General features: G+C 53.2%; 1 protein-coding gene across 3 annotated transcripts; it reads left to right on the top strand.

Annotated features, from left to right (window-relative positions):
- Positions 1–1,005: 1,005 nt before the first annotated feature.
- On the top strand, positions 1,006–18,471 carry KCNIP2 (potassium voltage-gated channel interacting protein 2; the record flags this gene model as incomplete). Of its 3 annotated transcripts, XM_082674326.1 has the most annotated exons (10): positions 1,006–1,256; positions 13,762–13,872; positions 14,697–14,795; positions 15,435–15,559; positions 15,961–16,030; positions 16,199–16,269; positions 16,391–16,498; positions 16,684–16,788; positions 16,923–16,985; positions 17,280–18,471. In XM_082674326.1, exons 1-10 carry the CDS (start codon positions 1,184–1,186, stop codon positions 17,325–17,327), a joined length of 873 nt encoding a protein of 290 aa, XP_082530452.1. In that variant the 5' UTR covers positions 1,006–1,183. The 3 variants fall into 3 exon arrangements, with proteins under 3 accessions (XP_082530452.1, XP_082530453.1, XP_082530454.1); XM_082674327.1 differs by lacking the exon at positions 17,280–18,471 and having other exon boundaries at positions 14,742–14,795; positions 16,923–17,042; XM_082674328.1 differs by lacking the exons at positions 13,762–13,872; positions 14,697–14,795.
- Positions 18,472–21,535: the final 3,064 nt, after the last annotated feature.

The following is a 21,535-nucleotide window of genomic DNA, read 5'->3' as shown; positions in this document are numbered from 1 at the left end:
CAGACTAGTAGGCTCAGTTGTTCAGTAGCCATTCCTGGGAGCTGGAGGTAGGCGAGCTTTGTGCTAGCCGCTAGCTTCAGAAAAAAAGAGCTAGTCTAAGGGAAGGGGGCCTCGTAACAAGGGCATTTCTCCCCCACTCTTGCCTGCATCCCCAGACCCCTCAATCATTTCCCAAATCTTCTGGAAAACAGAAGGAATCTAGAACAGGGCAGGTGACAGAAGAGAGCAGGGCAGGAAAGTTGAAAGAAAAAAAAAAAGGAACAAAAGAACAAGAAAGTCTTGAGAAACTGACCTGGTTCACTCTTTCTTTTCTTTTTCTTCCCAGTTGGCCAGCGGGGGTCATTAGATCAGGGAAGAAGGCACCTTGAGAGTGAATAGGGCCCAGAGACAGGGTCCTGGAGTGGGTGAGGGTAGGGGTCCTTCCAAGAGAAGAGAAAATTGTAGTCCACTGGCCTGAGATAAGCCTGCGTTAGAGGCTGAGTTGACCTTTGCATCCCTAACCCCCTTCAAGCAGGGTGGGCACTGGTGGGGGCCAAAGAGACTCATACATGGGTGGAGAACAACAGAGAAAATAGGGGCTGACAGGGAGACCGAACAGGGGACTCATACGTACCCGGGCCAGTGCTGAGGGTAGGGGAAGGAGTGCTGAGAATCGGGGGCGGGGATTCCTCCTAGCGGAGCCTTTCTGGCCCTGTTCCCTCCTCCACCCGCAAGACCCGGGACTTCAGGTTTAGGGGGTAGTGTTGCCAGAGAGCTCGTCTCCCTCCCCGCACTTCTCAGCTCACCCTTTCACCGGGTGCCTCCCCCGAACTGCAAAGAGGAGGGGGCGGGGGTAGGGGGAGCCAATCCCGGCAGCGCCAAAGGGGGGAGGTGGCGGTGACAGCCGCGGGGAGGGGGCGGGAGGAGAGGCGGCTTGGCTCCAGCTCCGGGCTCTTCTCCGCTCCACTCTGCCTCCGGCTCTGCGCTCACCTACTGTCCAAGCCTCCCGCTCCTGCCCCAGGATCCCCAGGTGGGCCCTAGACCACGGCGGTCCGCAGGCTCTTAGCCCAAGCGCTGACTCTCCAGCCACCAGCCCCCGGCAGCGCACTACGCCGCCAGGGGGCGCCGTGTGAGTTCTCTATCCCAGCCACCCGGCGCCCCCTCCCACGGCCCACGTTGGGACGGGAGGGGGGCGCCGGGGGCCATGCGGGGCCAGGGCCGTAAGGAGAGTTTGTCCGATTCCCGAGACCTGGACGGATCCTATGACCAGCTCACGGGTGAGTCAGTGGCTTGGGAATCGGGGGAAGGAGGGTAGATTCCATCCCCCCAGACCCTTAAGCCCCTCTAACCCCTGCCAGACCCTTACCCACACTCTGACCCATTCCCAGGTACCCTCCCGGCTGTTCTGGGCGGCAGGACACTGAGGTTCAAAGCCTTGGGTCCCGCGGGGGTGGTGGTGGTGGTGGAAGGGTTGGGGGCAGAGCACGTGGGCCGGTGGGGAGAGGCAGCAGGTGTGGGCATGCATGACACAAGGCTAGGAGGGTGTCTATAGTGGGAGGTGTTACGTGTGAGAGCGCCTGTCATTCTTTGTGTCTGTGTGTATATATGTGTGTGCGCCTCCCACAGCTGGTTGCCATGTGCCCTGGGCTTGGTGACAGCCAGGGTGAGTGTGATTGCCTGTGATTGTGCAATTGTATGTCTTGTCAGATGTTTCAGTGAAGTTGTGTAGGACCCTGATTGTACTAATGAAGTTGTTTTAACCAAGTATCTCTGTTCTGTGTGCAACTCTGTGCTTTGAGTGTGTGATTTTCTGTATGAAGAGGCATGTGACTACCAGTATGTGTCAGGTCTTCACTTTATGGTGGTATGTCTCTTTGTAAGACTTTATGACTGTGAACCTCCTGGGACAAGCATGTGTTAAAGTGGGTTGTGTTGTGTTTTAATTGTGAGACTGTGCGGGTTATATTGGTGTTTGATACTGATTGTGTACTTTCACGTGGTGATGTCTGCAGTGGGGCTCTGTGAGTGTCTATGGCATGTCTTACCCTTGCTGCCTCTCTGGCTTCCTGGGGCAGAAGGGGGTCTTTAGTGCACACCACTGCTTCCCCATGTTTTCCACAAATAGCCCCGGTCGACCCAAGGAAGGACTCTGGTGTCCATCTACCCAGCCTGGCTTCCAGGAGCGTCACCAGCTCCTGTGGGGAGGCTTTGGTTAATGCTGGATCAGCACCCCCCCCACAAAGTATTTAGAGATCATTCTTACAACTGAAGCTCCTTCAACCCCCAACAACCCTCCCAGAACTTCACCCAAACCCAGAGGAAAACAAACCCTCTAGCCTCCCCTCCAGACCCAGAGGTAGAAGCTCTAGGCCTGGGAGGTGCCATGTGGCCTCCCCTTCTAAGTATCCCCCCAAACCACTTTGCTGCTCAGGCATCCTCTCTCTCCCACACTGGGGAGGTATGTGAGACCAGTACATCTGTGCCTGTGCATATTCCTGGGTTTGGTAGGCAGATCCACGTGTTTGTGTGGGTGACTGTGTCACCTTGTGTACATTTCCATATACGTGTGTTTCTGTCTCTCATTGTGCAGCCTGCCCAAGAACTCCAACAGAGAATGGGAGTAGGGAGACTGTTTGCCCTGTGTCTGAAACAAGCTGGGGAGGTGAAGGGAGGCCATGATCCTTGTCCTTGTCTTGAGGAGAGTAAGGTTAAGACTTGGGGATGAGGAGAGGACTAGGTTGTAACACCTTGAAAAAGTGTCTCCCTGACTAACACACCCTGGGGAGGTTCTCGTCCCTATGCCCAGACTCCCAGAAGGGGGAGCCCTTCCACTCAGGCAGGCCCCAGATGTGCCCTAGATGTGCCTCAGGCCTGGATGGATTACAAAGGTCCAGGTGACTAGCTCTGCTTTAGACTGTGTTCTCACCAACTCAGGATCCTTGAGAGTAGTAAGGCCCCCAGCGCCCTCATTAGCACCACATTAATCAGTGTTTTCTTCCTGCTTTAACTGATTCTCCCCTTTAGTGGAATCATCTGCTCCCCACTTGGCTATTTGAATCAGAGATTGGGTGGAAGTGGGGAAGCCCTTGTACGGGAAGGTGCAGGAATAGAAGTGTGAATACCAGCTCTGTATGACTTTTGCTCTCTGGGCCTCATTTTTTTCATCTGTAAAATGGGAAATACTACTTCCCACCTGCCTGCCCCCCAAGGGAAATAGAAAGTTCAAATGTTGACAAGCATCAAGAATCGTGTTCCACGTCATCAGCATCCTCGCTGTAGATAGCTCCACACGCGACTTGGGAAGTAGAAATAAGACTACCAGGAGCTCTCCTTTCGAAGGAGGGCTTATCTTACAGCGGGAGATAAATGGGGTTGGGAAGCCGGTGTTAAGGCGGTGGGTGCTCGGAGACGCCTGAGCTGAAGCCGGATGGGGAGTCGTTGTCCGCGGTGCTGAAGTGCTTGCAAGGCGGAAGTGCAGCAGGACCAGCCAAATTCCCAATGTTCCTTCCTTGTGCAGGCGGGATTCCTGGAATCGGACCTGGGGGTATTCTTTGGCTTCAGTCATCCCGGCCTATCAGGCTGACAGGGAGGGGGCGCTAAAGTCATACCTCAGGTCATCCTGGGTTGCCTCAGCCTCTTTCCTTACCCACTCCCACCCCAGGCTCAAAACAAATCTGGGGGGCTTCCCTGGTGGCGCAGTGGTTGAGAGTCCGCCTGCCGATGCAGGGGACACGGGTTCGTGCCCCGATCCGGGAAGATCCCACATGCCGCGGAGCGGCTGCGCCCGTGAGCCGTGGCCGCTGAGCCTGCGCGTCCGGAGCCTGTGCTCCGCAACGGGAGAGGCCACAACAGTGAGAGGCCCGTGTACCGCAAAAAAAAAAAAAAAAATCTGGAGGAGACTTTCAGGAGAAAACAATCTGAACCCCACCCCGCCCCGCCCCGCATCTAGCACCTCCGGGCCCGGCAGGACCTATTGGCAGTGCGGCGAGGTGGGAAAAGGCAGCGATCCGCTGCGGTCCTGTCCAAGCTGGAAGCAAGGAAAGGACTGGAGAAGATGAGGAGAGAGTTGGGACCTGGCTGGCCAAGTCCTGAGCTCGGGTCCCGGCCTGGGATCTCCGGAGTTGCGTCCCTCCGGCCATAAATATCGTTCCCGGACTGGCGCGCCCCCGTGTGGTTTTAGAGGAGCCATGCTTGCGGAGCTGATTCCAGATGAGGATGTTGCCAAATCAAGTGGCAAGGTTCCATGGAGTTCAGGGGTGACTCTCGCCTCGTAAATGTAGGATTTTCAGCCAAAAATACGGGATCCCAGTCGGAAGAGTGGGATTCCCCATAGGCTCTGTCAGAAGTTTAAAGGCGTTAGTGGGTCCTGGAAGGGTTTACTTTGGGTATAACCAGATAGGGATGAGTCCAGGGCCAGGACTGTGGGTAGGGGGGCTTCTCCTCGATGCATCTGGCTGACAATCGGCATAGGAGGGGAGAGTGTGAACCCGCCGCACCAGGACACAGGGACACAAAACAGTTACAAGAAAAAGATATTCAGAGACAGAAGACAGACCAGTAGGGGCACGTCCCTGCAGCCCCTTTGTCACTCCAATACACTGGTCAGTTCCTCCTCTTCCCTCCTACTCTCGCGCCCATTGGTCCAGGAAGTATGGAAGTGTGGGGAGTTGCCATGACAACTAGGTCGTCTAAACCCCTTCGCATCTTTGTGTCAAAATGGGAAGAGGAGGGGTGTGACAGGCAGAGAATGAGGGGATGAAGCGGGGCAATGAAAGATAATGTTCATTCCCTCCCCAGCTCATTTTTCAAAAACCGCGGGTGCCCCCTTCCCCACCGGAAATTCAGAAAATATTCCCAGAGAAGGCTGTGAGGGAGAGTCCGTGCCGCCCCTCCCCCCCCGGCCCCGCCCCGCCCGAGTCTGGGAATTTGGGGGGCGGGTGCTTCAGGCGCTGAGGCCAGGGTGAGTTCCCCTCGTGTGGCCGGGAGAAGACGGGAAGCGGACCGAGGCTCTATTGCCTGAGATCCTGGTCCTATGGGTCCGGCCCTCCCGCGCCGCCCACGCAGGGCCCACTCCGTTGGGGGCGGAGATCAGAACGCCCCGGGCCTTGGGGGCGGAGCTTGACCTCTGTGCTCACCGCAGGACCATGAACAGATGCCCCCGCAGGTTCCGGAGCCCGTTGGGGCAGGCAGCGCGATCCCTCTACCAGCTGGTGACTGGGTCGCTGTCGCCAGGTATGAGGAAGGGAGGAAAGGGCTGGACCCCTGAAAAAGTAAGCGAAGTGGGATAGGAGCCTTACAGAGGTGGGGAGAGAAAGGGCCCCTCACAGAGATGGAAGGGGCAGGATCCTTCAAAGAAGAGAGTTTAAAAGGCAAGACTCCAACAGAAGTGGAGCTTGGGATAGGGTCCCTTAAAGAGAAGGTGAAGGACATAGGGGTCTTCAAAGAGGAAAGGAGAAGGGGCATCATCGTCCCTCACAATGGTGGAAGAGGGGGCAGGGCTCCTTACTGAGAGCAGAGGTGGGGGCCTCAACAAGGTGGATGTAAGGGGCAAGGCCCCTCACAGGGATGAAGGGAGGAAGCTTGCAGCAGAGCAGGGAAAAGGCAAAGCTCTTTACTGAATTGCTTAGTTTAACGGGATCTTAAGATGACTAGGGGCAGTGTGCAGAAGGAAAAAATCCTGAGGTGGGACTGGACCAACATGAACTCAGCTAGTGAGTTTATGCATGATGGATGGATAGACTTGTGCGGCATAAGGATTGTATGTCACCGTTTTGTCTATCTCTGGGAGTCTGTATTAAGGGGGTTTGTGCCTCAATGGGGTTGTGATCACTGGGGCTGTGCACCCCTAGGGTTACGTATCCCTGGAATTCTGTGACACTTAAGACTGCATGTACCTGGAGTTCTATGCTTTAGAGTTGGGTTGGGGGTTCCTGAGTCACACTAAGTTAGCTGTATAGACTTCATAAGGTTGTACCTTGGTGTGGGATTTGTTCAATTTATGACATGGATTGTGGGTGTCATATCATGGCACTGCTGAGATTATGCACACCTCCACTTGGGTTTCCTTAGAGCTGCCTGGGCAGGGCCCACAGAACCCAGCAACTCCTCCCCACCTGACCTGGGGAGACCAAAACATCCTAGCCTGGTGGCATTCTGGGATCTGTAGTTCTCTGGCTGTCTGCACAGTATCCCCTTGAGCCCCTGGAGTATAAGCAGGCCTCTCCTTACAATGTGCTCCCAGAAGGAGAGGAGATGGGGCTGAGCCAAAGCCATGCTTGGATGTCTCTTGGGAAGCATGTGTCCTCCAAGCCCCCTGCTTGGGCCTGTCTCAAGTGACAGATGGCTGGAGCCAGGCGGGGCCAGCTCTCAATCATAGCAGGCATGACTTCCAGGCCCTAAAATAGCCCCAGGGCCTAAGGAGATCATTAATTACCTGATGCAGCTGGGGGCTGCTCTGTCTTCTGGCCTGGTTGGGGATGGAGTGGGGCTGGAGGGCTGACAGAAGGGTCTTTACTGGTTGGGTTCTTCACTAGGGGAGCAAGGGCAGACGGGAAAGTGGGACAGTTACATACTATGGGCCCCCTTCATTAGGCAGTATTTCTCTGGGTTTGAACTTCGGGAGGTAAATAACTAAATGATAGGTGTATCTCCGTGGTGAGATTTGAGGGATCTAAGGGAGGGCTCACTTAATGCTTCAAGATAGTTTTCCCTTCAGCCTTCACTATGCCTGAAGTATTTTCATTAAGACTTCACTCCTCTGGGTGAAGAGCAAGGTGGCACAGGGATGCTTGGGGAGGACAGACCTGGGCAACTTTCTCACAGAGCCCAGAGACTTGAGAGGTCTCTGAGTGGGGGTGGGGGGTGGGGAGAGAGCCTGAAAAACAACTTGCTCTTTCACTTCTATCAGATCCTCTCACCAGAGGCCTGGTTGATTTAGGACCTTGAGTCCTGTGAGGCTGGGTCAAGGTCTCTGAAGGTTGAGGGTGAGGGTGAGAGAAGGAAGAGGAGGATCTGCAGACAGGGCAACCGGCTAAACGGTTGTCAATCTGTCCATCTGTGAATCAGCAGCAGAGAGCAAGGAGATGCTGCTGTTCTGCCTCTTTCCAATCAAATAGCCTGGCTTGGCATTCAAGGCTCCATGGAATCTGCCCCTTTCTGGTCTTATCACTCATATCTACCCCAATACCAACTAAGCTGCAGTCACTCAGGATTCCTTGACACCTCCACACACGTTGGAGAGACAGCCTGAGGGAGCTGGCAGATCACTGGTTCTGGTTCAAGTCTCCATCTATCCTTTATCATCTGTGTTATCTTGGGACAATCACTTCTCTGAGCTTCAGTTCCTTCATCTGCAAAATGGGTATACTGCTACTCAATCTGACCATTTCAGCTGTAAACACAGGAATAATAGACCCTACCCCTCAGGTCTATTATGAGGACTAAATTAGATAACATGTGTAAAGTATCAAGGACACAAAACATGCTCAATAAATGTTGGTCCCTTTGTTAAGGCAGACTGTTGACAGTTTAGCCATCCTTTAAGAACCAGCTCAAAAAATACCCTCTCCAGGTTTTTCCTGGGCTCCCAGTTAGAAGACTAGAGCTCATTTCATGGCCTGCTTTGAACAGTTCCTACCACATAGTAGGCACACAACAAATATTTTTTGAATGAGTAGATACCTTATAGTTCTGTCAGTGGGCTGTCTCTCCCTGCCCAGCAGAGCCAGAACCCTGTTTGGTTCACCTTTGTTCCACAGGCACCAGCTCAGAGCCTGGCATTCAATTTGTATAGGTGCAATTTTTTAACATCTTTGCCCTCTAGGAGCTTGGAATCTAATTGAGGAAACAGGACTGATCCAGAAAGACCTGAGTTCAAATTTGCAACATCTCCTCTTAGCTAGGTGACCTTGAGCAAGTTCCTTTACCTTTCTGGGCCTCATTTACCTCATCAGTGAAATGGGCACAATACTTTTCACTCTGCCTACCTCATGGGGTTGTCATGAGAAGACATGGAAATAACAGTGTTTGTGGAAATGCTTTGTAAATTGCTAAGATATGTAAGGGGGGAATATAATATTATTAATAGTGGCAGTAAACAATTATAAGCAATTACTCTGTGCTAGGAATTATTCTAACAGCTTTCCGTGTATTAGTTCATTTAGGAGGGCCTAGCAACCATATGAGGTAGGAAACCGTGGCACAGAGAGATTAAGAACTTTCCCAGTTAATTCCAAGGGGCAGAGCTGGGATTTGAACCCAGGGAGTCTGGCACCCTGGCCCACACTGTTACCTACCATGCTATGCTGCCTCCTTTTACTGTTCCCACTGATAACATTACAGACTTAGGTGCTGAGTTTTGAGGGCCCAATGGGCTACCGTAGAATTTCAGGTAGCTGGGAGCCTGCTGAGGGCTGGAGGCTCTGAAGGGAAGGGAATTTAAGCTGTCTCTAAAGGACAGGTAAGAACTGTAGGATAGGAGAGCAAAAGGGAGTTCATTCCAGGCAGAGGGAGTAGCAGGAGCAAAGCCACAGAGATAGCACTGGGTTTGGTGTGTTTGGGGGACAGTGAGGAGGCGAAACTGGCTCAAAAAAACGTATCTGCCGATGAGGGTGCGGGAAGGGTATTAAATCCCAGGCATGGATTTTGGACGGTGAGAGGGAGATGCTTGCTCATTTCATCTGTAAACCTGTAACCTCCAAAGGTGTGAGAAGCCAAAAACAGTCCCTGAGTTGACTTCTTCCTGGGGGAGAGAGGGGGGACAAGCAGAGGACCAAGCCTGCCGGAGGCATACCCTCCTTCCCAAGGATGTTGGAAGGGTCGGTGGAGAGGGAAGGGGTAAGATACGGTGTGAGATGAATGCCTGACCCCCCAGTGGTGGCCATGTAGAACTGCAGATCCGTGAACCTCAAATGAAGCAGTAGGGACTAGCCCCCATCCCCACCCCCACCCCACAATTGAGGCTGAAACACATCCCAGAGCTGGACGAGGTGGCAAGGGTCCCTTGGGTTAATCCCCCTAAACTGGGCCTCCTGTGTGAGCAAGCCGTCTATGAAAGGAGCCAGTGTAGCGTGGTGGTTTAGAGCACAGGCTGAGTCAGGCTGGGTTGACACTTACTGATCTTGGAGATTTTCTTAAGCTACTTTTGTCTAGTTTTCCTACCCATAACGTGGGGATAACAGTACCTCCTTCACAGGCTTATTGTGAAAATTCAATGTGATAATGTCTGTAAGCACATAGCACATTATCTAGCACATACTGAGTGCTCAATCCCTAGCCAGCTGTGGCAGTAACCCAGAGGCTCTTATCTTCTGGCTCCCTGGTTCTGCAAGCCTCTCCCCACCCCACTACAGACACCACCGCCGCCATCACCACCACTTTGAGGGAGACTGGAAGACGGGGGAGGGGCTCCAGGAATACAGCGGGGCTGTGTGGCTCCCTTGGAAGGTTCAGATTTCCCTCCTACTCTGGGTTTCTCCCTCAGCTCAGTAAAGATTCCCAAAGAACAGGGAGGGTTTTGGCAGCTCCTGGGTGAGGCCCCTGCCAGGTGGAAAGGAAGAGCACATCCCTCCTCTCCCAAGGAGCTTGATTCTCTGGGTCCCAAAGGCAGCTGCAATAAGTCCCCTCCCCAAAGGGTCATGATAGGGCTAAGGGGCTGTTTCCTGCCCAGGCTACTGGACCTAATCCTCCCTCCCTTGGGCCTCAGTTTCCCTGTGGCCTGTGGGAAGAGAGTGCTTCCCGCCTCTCAGTCTCCATGACAACCGCAATCGATGGTGGTGGTGTCCTCCTGACTGGAGAGGTCACCACCTTCTCCTCCCTTATATTCTCATACACTTTCATGCAGATACAATTACACAACCACCATAGACCCATACTCCTAATTATATGACACATCCATACTACCAATCTTCAGACCCACATGCCACAACCCTGCTAAAATACAGATACCTCACACCCCATACACACTCAGAAATACTCCAATACACTCACGCACACACCCCACAGACACCCAGGTTACATACCCATATACACCACACACACTGCTAAGACAGGTGCACAATCATGTGTAAACACACACACAGACACACGTAAGAGGAGGTACACATACTCTCCATACACATACAGGAATATACACACAAGAAAACACTCAGACACCCATAACATATTCTGACTCACACATCTATTACTTATGCATGGGCAGCTCCTAGTTTCACACACACACACACCCTGCCCTTCCCTGCCTTCTCTCTAAGCACAGGTCTTCCCTCTGCCCCCTCTCTTTGGTACAGAGTAGCCACAGGCTGTCTGAGGGAAGCTGTCTCAGGGGCAGAGGCAGGGCACTGCCCCCCTTCTGTGGTCTGGCCTGGCCCATAGCCTTCACACCAAAAGCTCTGGAGGAGATACCAATCCATAGGCAGGAGTGGCCCCGTGAAGAGGAAGAGGCTGTGGCTTGGAGGCTGTGGCTGGGAGGCCTGTGGGGAGGCGGGGGGAGGGGGAGAGGGAGGAGATCCGGGGAGCGAGAGGGGGAGGGAGACTGCGGGCAGTCCTACTCAGGCTGGGGAGCCTGAGGGGGAGGAAGTGTGAGAAGGGAGGGCCAGCCTCAGCCTGTGGGGCCATGCCCCCGGCCCACCATGAACCTGGAAGGGCTGGAGATGGTCGCTGTGCTTGTGGTCCTCGCCCTGTTTGTCAAGGTGCTGGAGCAGTTTGGCCTCTTTGAGCCTGTCTCCTTGGAAGGTAACCCAGGTGTCTGGGCATGTCTGGCCCGCTGGGTAGAAGGACAGTGGCCCGCAGGGTTGGGGAGAAGATTACTCTGACTTTATGACTGGGGTGAGGGCTGCAGGGGTAAGCAGGTTAGTGAGGGGATGGGACATCTGGGGGAGGGGAGTTGGGGGAACAGGACATCTGGGAGAGGCAAAGAGGGGGACTCAAGGAGTGGACCTGGGGGAGGCGAGGAGGGAATCTGGGGGATTGGGTGTCTGAGGGAGGTGAGAGAGGGCCAGGAGCCAGGGAGGTGATGAGGGGGTACAGCATGGGGGGACTGGGATTGAGGATAAGGGGAAACTGGGGGGAATGAGGAAAAGTCTGGAGACAGGCAGGGGTATCTGGAATAGAGGAAGGAGGTTCCAGGGGTCCTGAGATAACACCAGACTTCTGGGGAGTCCCTTTTGGAGCCAGGGACCCACAACGGCTCTGAAGATGTGTGTGACTCACCACACCTCCATCCTTGCAGGTGTGGGTTACAGGGTGTGTGTGAACTCAGTGTGTGAGAGATACAGGGGGTGTGGCTGTGTGTTCATGTGTGTGAGAAAGGACAAAACGTATGACTACTTGAGCCTGTGTATGTGACAGGGGTGTGATTTACTGTGTCTGAGTGACAGAGTGTGTCGCTTTATGAGATGGCAGATGTGACTGTGCCTGAGGGGCATGGAGTGTGTGGCTGAGCCTCTTTGGGCATCTGATTGTGTGTGTGGCTATTCCCAGAGTTCCCTGATGTTATACCAGCTCCATACCCAAGGTTAGGGATGGGGTGGGTTCTGGAGGGACAGGAGTGGGATCACTGTGAATGAGACATTCATAGACAAATCTGGTAGGACAGTGAGGGGTGGATCGGATCAGGGACCCTGCCTCCCAAGCCGCCTTGCCTCTCCCAGGTCCTCTCAGGATCTAAGGGCAGAATGGGCTCCAGAGTCTAGAGTGGGAAGTGGGAAGGCAATTCTCCACCCAACCCGAAAGTCAGGTGGGGAGAGTGATACTGGAGGTAGAGAGAGGAACATGTTCTGCCTCCCCAGGGAGTTTTAGCCTCTCCCTCTTCTTCATGCCGAGACCTGTGCAGCTCCATAGCATGGCTACAGGAAAACAGGCAAGAACCATGATAAGAGGACTGCAGGGTAGACACCTGGGAGAACTGAAAAAATGTGAAAGGAGCTAGGGAAGAAGGTCCGTGAATTGCCTGCTCTAGAATTCCATAAGAGCAGAAAACTCCTAGTCTACCCTCCAACCTCTGCTGCATTTATTGGGGTGGGGTGGGGTGGGTCGCAGGGATTGGTCCTAGGTGAACTGGGATTCATCCAGTCCTGAAAAGATGAAGTCAGTCGGGCTCTAACTTTCCATCCCCTTTAGACTATTGGTGGGAAGGGGGGAGGCATCCTGTCTGCTGAAGGCACCCCCTTTCTCTTCCCACCTTCAGAGGAGCCAAGAGGAGACTGAGTCCTTGGAGCAGGCAGGGGACCAGATGGGGGGATGTGTGAAGAGGGGGACGTTGGGAGAGGCAGGGGGAGCCAACCCCCAGTCCAGAGGCTACTACACCACCAGAGGCCCCAGGCACAATCGGCTTCGGGAAACCAAAGTCCAGGCTAATGGAGCCCTGGGCCAGAGGCCAGGCCGCCATCGATCCCTCACCCAGCTCACTGCCTCCCTCCCACCTCTCCATAGCTCCTGGGGAGAGAGGACAAATGGGAGGGAGAGGAGGTGCTGACTTCAAGCAGTTCCCTTCTGGGAGCACAGCATCTTCCTGAGGGTGGAGCCGGCTTGGAAGGCAGGGCCTGCAAGGGAGCTGGGGTGCCAATCTACAACTAAAGGAAATTGGGCCCCTCCAGGAATGGACTGAGGCCAGCTTCAGTCAGTATGCCAGGTCCAGTGAGCTCTGGCCCTCGAGTCTGGAGGTGGGTGCAGCCAGGAGATAGACACACAACAGGAACTTGGAGGGTCTCCCTGGGATACAATTAGAGCCGTAGGACACATGTGTAAATAAGAGGAAGTGAGGGGAACTGTGATCAGTGGGCTCTGGGTAGTCCCACATTACAACAAAATACTCATCTCCAAGGTCTGTCATTGCCTGGAAGTTTGCTATCATTTCACCTTCAAAGAGTAAGCCATACTGGAAAAGACTGGGAAGGGACACACTTTTAGGGTGGATGAGTTCTCTGAGAACTCTGTTCTGCTGGCGGGAAGATTCTAGGTGCCTTGGAATGAGGGTTTATAGGCAAGAAAGGTGGGGGTGTACCCAGGGCAAATGCAGGTTCTGTGGGTGAGGTGCAGTCTTAGGTATCTGGGTGCCATGGGCACCTAGGTCACAATATGATATGGGCATGTGTGTGGTGACCTTGATATGTCATGGTGACCACACTGTGATGTGATGTCCCAGGGTCATTGTGTGTTCTTGTGTGGTTTGATCGTGCTGTGTGTAAGATGGCCTGTATGGTTCCTAATGTATGTCTGTCATGTTTTTCCCAGGTCAGTCACATTTGTATATGTTTGTATTAAGAAGTACTAGGTCAAAGTGTGTATGTCTGTGTGTGTGTGTGCATGTGTTGGGAGGCCACTGGGTATGAATGAGGTACTAGGTATCAAGCGGTCCTTGTGTGGCATCCATCACTCTGATTTATCATACTATGTATACACACCTGTCACTGTGTGTGTGTGAGAGAGGCAGGCAGCCCCCGGGTTGGACATCACCCTCAGAGGTCCAGCTGTAGCACTGGAGCCAAGGACACTGGGTCAACAAAGACTGAGGCCAATGCTACTTCCTCCCCCCACTCCCGGCCACCTCGCTGTTCCCAGCTGTGTCCCTTTATACAAGGTGCGGAGCCACCTTGGTGGACTTTCCATGCCTGTGAAACCCACTGGACTCCCCTAACCGGCCCCAGCTACTCTCACCATTACCCACCCCCCATATTCCCCCAACACCCGCCCCCAGCCAGGGTTGATTTGTGATGGTGGGGAGGGTACAAGGAACAGAGGGACAGTGGGGTTAATGTACCTTCCTGGGGTCTTCTCTCTTCCCAGGCCACCCTCCAGGGCCCACTAAAAAAGCGCTGAAGCAGCGGTTCCTCAAGCTGCTGCCTTGCTGCGGGCCCCAAGCCCTGCCCTCAGTCAGTGAAAGCAAGTGCCTCTCCTGTGCTTCCGGGGGCGGGGCCCGTATGTGTCGGGGTGTGACCGGTGTGAGGGGAGCCGGCCTGCGTGAGTGTGTGTGGGCGTGACCAATGTGGCGGAGGTGGGCTGGGCACTGACTAACCAGGAGTGTGAGGGGGCGTGGCTACGCAGCGCAGAGCGGAATGTGTGGGCGTGGTCAGTTTGGAGGCGGGGCCTGAGTGTGTGGGCCATCTGGGTGTAAGAAATGGGCAGGATCTGGGTGTTTGGGCGTGGTCAGTGTGACAGGCTGAGGCCACTCTGAGCCTGTGTGAGCGTGACCAGTGTGGCAGGGGTGGGACCAGGCGGCTGTGAGGGTCTGTGCGTGGCTTAGCTGGGGTTAGTGTCTGGCCGCCCTCCCCGCCCCTGGGCATGTTTTGGGCCTTGAGATGTAGATCATCAATGCCTTGACTAGATGGATGCAAGTGTAATGATGGAGCCCGCCTTCCTCCAGATGCCAGGATACCTGAGTTTCCTAGTACCAGCCTGGTCCCCAGTTGAGTGACCTCGCTTTGTCTGTAGGCCTCAGTTTCCTCATTTGGGCTTTGCCCACCTCACAGGATTATACATACTGCATCTTTGCAAGCTATAAAGGCCCGGTTTTGAGAAGGTCGTTGTGTTTGATTCTGCTGGGTCCCACAATGGGGGTCGATTCGGAAAAAGGGCAGGGGGATGTGCGCGGGGTCCGATTCGTGTGTGTCTGTGCTCATTCGTTACGTGTGCCTCTGTGCGCGTGGGGGGCTGGGGTGTGTGCACTGTAACACGCAGGTCTGTGAGATTTGCTGTGAGTGTGAGGGGCGAGGTGTGTGCAGCTGGCCGGGTCCTCCGCTTTCTCGGTGACAGTTCGCTCCCTTCAGCATTAGCCGCCCCAGCCTCCCTCCGCCCCCACAGACCCCGCCCGCTGGACCCAGGTGACTTACTCTCCTGGTGGGGGCGGGGGCGGGGGACTTCGGGAGCCTGGGGTGGGGGCACCTGCCTGGGGAGTGGATGTTGGGAACAGGGGCGGGGCTGATACGGGGCCAGGGGTGGTGGCCTTCTCTAAGGCACACTAGTGCTGTGGCAGGAGTGGGGTGTGGAGGGGGCTTGGCTGGAGCTGGGCGGGGCATGGCTCGGGCATGGCTGGGATAGGCGGGGCTTGGCTGGAGGGAAGGATCTGGGCGGGGCAAGGGTGAGACCGGGCGGATCTGAGTTGGTAAGGGGAGGCCCAGAGCTCGAACCCTCAGAAGCCCCCTCTCCAACCCAATTTTCCTACTCCTGGCCTTCTGGGACAAAGACTGGGCTGGGGGCCTTCCCCTCCAACCATGGATCAAGGGCCCAGGGGCCAGCGCTGACTCAGACCCCGGGCTCTGGGGCCAGGCTTGGCCTTGGCCTGGGCCCGCTGATATACCTCGAAGCCGACCAGCATCTTCTTGGCTCTGGGTCCGGGGAACTGGCAGGCTGGTCTCCGGCGTCGGATATGGGGGGGATGGATGGTTCAGTGATTTTGAAGAGGGGTCGTGGGGGACAGGCCTGAGGCGCGGCTGTCCCCCCCAACCGCCCCCACCCCGCAGACAGCGTGGAGGATGAGTTTGAACTGTCCACCGTGTGTCACCGGCCCGAGGGTCTGGAGCAGCTGCAGGAGCAAACCAAGTTCACGCGCAAAGAGCTACAGGTCCTGTACCGGGGTTTCAAAAACGTGAGTGCAAAGCAGAACCAAACTGGGGAGGGGCAGGGCCTATCCAGGACTTTTCTGAAAGGTTGGCCTGGAGGCTTTGAGGAGTGACAGGGGAGGGGAGGAGAAGGGACAGCTCCCCTTCCACCACAGACCAAACTTCTAGGTTCCTGCTGGTTTGAGAAGGGGCGGAGCCTGTAGATTGGTCTGTCAGTTCTGTGTTTTTTATTTGTGCGCTTGGGAGAAGTCTTTCCTCCAGGAGAAGAGCTATATGGTGAGCCCCCTGGAGACACGAAGATTTCCCCTCTCTCTGGGAGTCTCTGGACAGGGAGGGTTGGGTGGGAACCTGGGGGGTGAGGGGCGGTGAGTGGAAGGGGGTTTTGTCTCTTCCTTCAGTCTGGTTTCCTTCCCTACGCTACCCCCAGGAATGTCCCAGCGGAATTGTCAATGAGGAGAACTTCAAGCAGATTTATTCCCAGTTCTTTCCTCAAGGAGGTGAGGGGACAAGTCCTGAGAAGAAGCAGCTGTCCATCTCTAGGCTGACTTGGGGAGAGGGCTGGAAATGCCAAGTGAATGGGGTTTGAGGAGCCCCACAGAGGTAGGGAGGTAGGAAGTCCTCTCCTGTCTGGAAGCCAAGCTTACTCATCCACACTTATCCTGCAGACTCCAGCACATATGCCACTTTTCTCTTCAATGCCTTTGACACCAACCATGATGGCTCAGTCAGTTTTGAGGTGAGCTGGAGACTGTGGGCCAGGGAAGCATGTTTCCTGGGGCTTCAGGGCCAGGCCAGACCCAGAGAGAGGGTTGGGTGAAAGGTATCAGAAGACCCATTTTCCCCTGCCTCCTTCCTAGGACTTTGTGGCTGGTTTGTCAGTGATTCTTCGGGGAACCACAGATGACAGGCTGAACTGGGCTTTCAACCTGTATGACCTCAACAAGGATGGCTGCATCACCAAGGAGGTACAAGGCAACTGAACAGCTGGAGGGGTTGTATGTGTGTGGGGAGGTGTAAAGGGCCCATAGGAGGGAAATGTGACCCACATATACATCACCAGCAAGGGGTGGGGTCTGCCCTAGGCTCTAGGCCTTCTAGTTTGGAGGCTGGAGGCTCTGAGGAGGGATCCTCTTCTCTCTCGGCCTAACAGGAAATGCTTGATATCATGAAGTCCATCTATGACATGATGGGCAAGTATACATATCCTGCACTCCGGGAGGAGGCCCCAAGGGAACACGTGGAGAGCTTCTTCCAGGTGCCTGGGACTGGGTAGGCTGGGTTTTAGAGTGAAGGGAAGGAGGTGAGGTCGCAGAAGGGAACTTACCCGAGTTCTGCCTGCCTCTCTCTTGTCATCCCTTCTGTTTTCCCTACCTGACTACTTTTTTGCAGAAGATGGACAGGAACAAAGATGGCGTGGTGACTATTGAGGAATTCATTGAATCTTGTCAAAAGGTACAGGGCCCTGCCCTCTACATTTCCCTGGTTTGGACTCAGGGCCTGATTCAATGATGTAAGAGAAGGCTCCTTTGGGCAGAGTACTATTTCCCTAACTCACCGCTACCTCTGAATCTTTTTCCTTCATAACTTGGGGAGGCCTGTCCCTTCGCCACCTCTCTGGGTGTCTCCTTCCTCACTGCCTCTCTCTGTCTCTGAATGTCCCCATTTCTGAGTCAGTGTCCTTCTCCCTGTCTCTGATAAGCTCTTTTTCTTTCTCTCCAATCTGCCTGTCTCCCACCATGGCTACAGGACGAGAACATCATGAGGTCCATGCAGCTCTTTGACAATGTCATCTAGCTCCCCAGGAGAGGGGGGTCAGTTGTCCTGGGGGGACCATGCTGTAGCCCTAGTCCAGGTGGACCTCACCCTTCTCTTCCCAGGTCTGTCCTCATCCTAGCTCTACCCTGGGGGCTATAGGAATCCAAGAGCCTGGGGATTCAGTGGTTCAGATTGCTGGAGCTGAGGGGGCTATAGAGTGGGCAGAGTGTATCTGTGGGGTGTTCCCAACTCCCAACAGCTCCCCCTTCCTGTCTGAAACTCAGTGCTGAGGGTGCCCCTGCTACAGGAATTGAGTGGTCCTCCCCCTTCCACTCCCACTTGAGAAACCACAATGCTAGACAAAATGTCTCCTGCTATGGTGCTTCCCCCATCCCTGATCTCATAACCATTTCCCCTAAGACCCCCTTAACAGAAAGGCTGTTCTGTCATTGGCACTGACTGGCCTTTCAGACCAGGGCCTTTGAGAGCCCTGTAGGAGGTGGACAAGAATGTAGAGGGAGTAATCTTGGGCCTGAGCCAGTGCATAGGTCCTAGGAGGTAGCTGGGTTAGAGAACAGAAGGGCCTGGGGATTATCAGTGAGAGCATGCCAGGCTATAGCTTTCAGCTCTACAGGTCTGCCATTCAAAGCTGTCAGAATATGAATTTCCAGGCTCTTCAGAAGACCTTGTTTCCTTGGAAATACCCCAGAAAATTTCCAAGTATCCCAGGAGAGTCTGGGATCCTGGTGTTTGGCTCATTCCCTCCTCTCCTCCCTTCCTGTTTGTGTAGTGGTGGTGGCAGTGGGGGGAAGATAGGTGGGAGCTGTCTTGGCTGATACCTGCCAAAGTTTCAGCCTACCCTCTCTGATGGCTACAACTTAAGTTTTCATTTGCCATTTCCTCTCGACTTGGAGGCACAGAGTAAGTCAGGGACAACACAGTGGATGCCTTAGAAGAAGAAGGAAGGAGGCGGGCATAGATTTGAACCCAGTGTGGGGGCATTTATTAGACTCTGTGATATACCCAGGCTCTATTCCTGCCCCCCGACATAGCCTCCTAATTGCCCACCCAGAGTCTCCTCTTGCTCTATTCAATCTACCCAGAGATGCCCCTGAGCACACCTTGAAGGCAGGAACATTAGGACCCAGGTCCCACCTCACTGTCAGCACCCCTGCCGTGCCGCCACCCCTTAATATATCTGCTTGTCCTGTTTAGCTCACTCTCCCAGTCAGCTGTGATCTGAGGGGAGGGTCCCCAGGGAGCCCCCTTTCCTATCAGAACACTGTTGACTGCTTTGCATTTTTGGTTCCTCTGTAATTTTTGTAAAATAAGAAGTACACCGGATCCAATAAAACACAATGGCTATGCACAGGCTCTGTCTGCCTTTTTGTCTCTCCTACCCCGCACATAACTCACAACCCGTAATTCATACAGCCTTTTGGATTCCAGAGAAAATGCTTCCTTTCCTATAGTATGGCCAACCCTTGGCAGGAGATCAAGACACAGGTTCTGGAAGGGTTGGAAACCTACTGGACCTCAGAGAGGCCCCCGAATCTCCCTTCCACATCCTTAGAGGAGACAAGGAAGAGAAAGGTGATTGATGTCCTGAAGACTATGCCAAGCAAGCTGTTTTTTGGCTAAACATTCTTACAAGTCAAATCCAGAATTTCTAATTTACAGACATCTTCGTTAATTTCAAAGTGTTTTCTTTTGAGAGGGGAATTCCCTTTAGTTTCTAATGAAAGTTCCTTTGTATAAACATCCCAACCTTGCCTCTAGTACGGAGGTACATTTGTGTCTATACTGCAGCCAAGAATGATGGGGGAGCAGATGAAGTGGACCCAGGGCAGGTCACCGTGGAGCAGGTGACACAAAGGGTAATAGAAACTTCCTGTGCGGGGTGGGAACCTTTCTTTGTTCTGCTCCTGGAGAGGGGCTGCCAATGGTAAGTTCCTCTCATCCTTTCTCTAGGGCACCATTATGTGGTGATTAAGCTTCACTATCCATAGGAGGGGGATCAGGCCTTCTCTCCCAACACTGTACATGTTGACAAGGTCAAGGGAAGGGTATGGGTGTCCAAGAAACAAAAACTTACTTCCAGAGTCCATCATTTTGTCATCTGGTTTCACTGCTCACATCATCACACAACTGTCTGCTCCTTAGGTCCTTGGGTTTCTTTGGGTCACAACCCCTCTGAAGGATCTAATTAAAGTTGTGGGCCCACTGTCTAGAAAAAAAAAAAAAACCCAACACACTTTTCCATATATTTTTGTGTCCCTGAAGCCCATCCATGGGCCCTAAGTTAAGAACCTGTGATCTAGTCTACCTCTCAGCCTTCCATTGTACAGAAGAAGAAAAAGGCCCAAAGAGAGGAGAGGACTTGCTCAAGGTCACCTGGTGAATTTATACGAGGATTGATACGTGATTGATACTACTAGACGCAATCCCCCAAGTCTCTGTTCAGGGTGGCATTGGGGCACAGTAAAAATTTGTGTGTGAAAGATGGATGCTGTGCATGTCATGCATAATCCGGACAAGGTGACACTGTGACAGGCTCTCATGTTGCCCTATACTTTTCCTTCATGGCACTTCTCAGTTTGTAACTGTATATTTAAGTATATTTATTTGAGTGATTGTCTTTTTCGATACACTAAGCTCCTGAGGGCTCCTTGAATACCCAGACTAGGTTTTTTTTCCCCTCCCCATCCTATCCTGGGGCCTGGCACATAATAGGCATTCCATAATTGTATGAATAACTGTAAGATTTGGATAAGTGGACATGGTGAGTGTATGTATATAACTGGGTTAGGTATGGAGACAGTCTATATTTTAGGGTAGATCCAAGCTTAAGGGAAATTGAAGTCTGAAGCTCAGAATTTCTAGGAAATGAGAAGTACCCCAGAATTTCTAGGAAATCAGAAAAAAACAGGAGGTTGGCATTCTGATCATTTTTTTCTGGCCACTGGTTGGATTCTGAATGTTGTTAGCTGCCCCATCTCAAAACACTCTTCTTTATTGCCTTCCAGTATTTCATACTCTCCTGGTTTTCCTTTTACCTTTCTGGCCATCCCTTCTCATCCCTCCCTTGATGATTCATCCTTCTCAACTGGAATATTAAACATTGGGCCCCACAGCTGAGACCTGAGCCTCTTTTCCATATCACATCCAATCCCATGGCTTTAAACACTATCTGTATGCAGGCGACTCCTAAGTTTTTATCCCCAGAATTCTCCTCTGAGTTCCAAGACCCATATATCCAATTGCCTGTTTGATGTATCCATGTGGATCTGTAATGGTCATACTTAACATGTTCAAAATGGAGCTTTGATTCATGCCTTCCCAGTCCTCGCCATCTCAATAAACCAACTACCTAGTTGCTCAGGTCAAAATGTAAGAGTCTTCCTTTCTTCCTCTCACTCACTCTTCCTCTACTCCCCTTTAATTCATCACCAATCCTGGGGAATTCCCTGGGGGTGGGGGTCCAGTGGTTAGGACTCGGTGCTTTCACTGCCCAGGGCCAGGTTCAATCCCTGGATCCCTGGTTGGGGAACTAAGATCCTGCAAGCTGTGTGGTGGGGCTGGAAAAAAAAAAAAATCACTAATTCCGCCATCAAAGGTGCACCATCTCTCTCCATTGCTGTTCCTAGTCTAAGCCACTATCATTGCTTAACTAGATTATTACTTATTCATCCATCTGAAGAAGACCCTTCCTTGCTGTGGTTACTCTTCATCATATCACTAGATTTCCTTCCTTCATAGCACTTATCACAAACTGAGTTCCTGTGTGTGTACTGAATTTGTTACTGTTTCCACAAGCAGTATGTAAGCTCTGTGAGAGCAGGACCCTATCTTGTTCATTCCTCAAATGTTTATCGTAGGCCTACTAGGCTCTGATTCCTGTTGTAGGTGCTGGGCGGGTGGAGGTGTGGTACAGAGTGAAAGTGTGTGGCAAGAATTGCCCTTCAAGTTTGAGAAGTACAGATACGGAAGGTGCATCTTGCCTGGGTCATAGACCCTAGAGTGTTGGCTATGGAGAGTAGATGAAATTGTGGCTGATGACTTGCTAGAAGTTGCCACAGTGTAAAGTGTGAAGCAGAGAGGAGAGTGTCATGAGACTGAGGGCTGGGGTCAGCTGGAATGACAGTTCCCAAATCCCCCAAAGGACCATAATATCCAGTGAAGCTGCTATGGCCCCCAACTGTCATCACAGGAGGTCCCCTAAGAAAATACTTGCTCCTAACCCCCAT

This window comes from Grampus griseus (assembly GCF_964374135.1).
Source record: "Grampus griseus genome assembly, chromosome: 16".
NCBI classification, from domain to species: Eukaryota; Metazoa; Chordata; class Mammalia; order Artiodactyla; family Delphinidae; genus Grampus; species Grampus griseus.
Note: the sequence above shows the minus strand (reverse complement) of the source record. Positions and strands in the feature narration are given on the sequence as shown.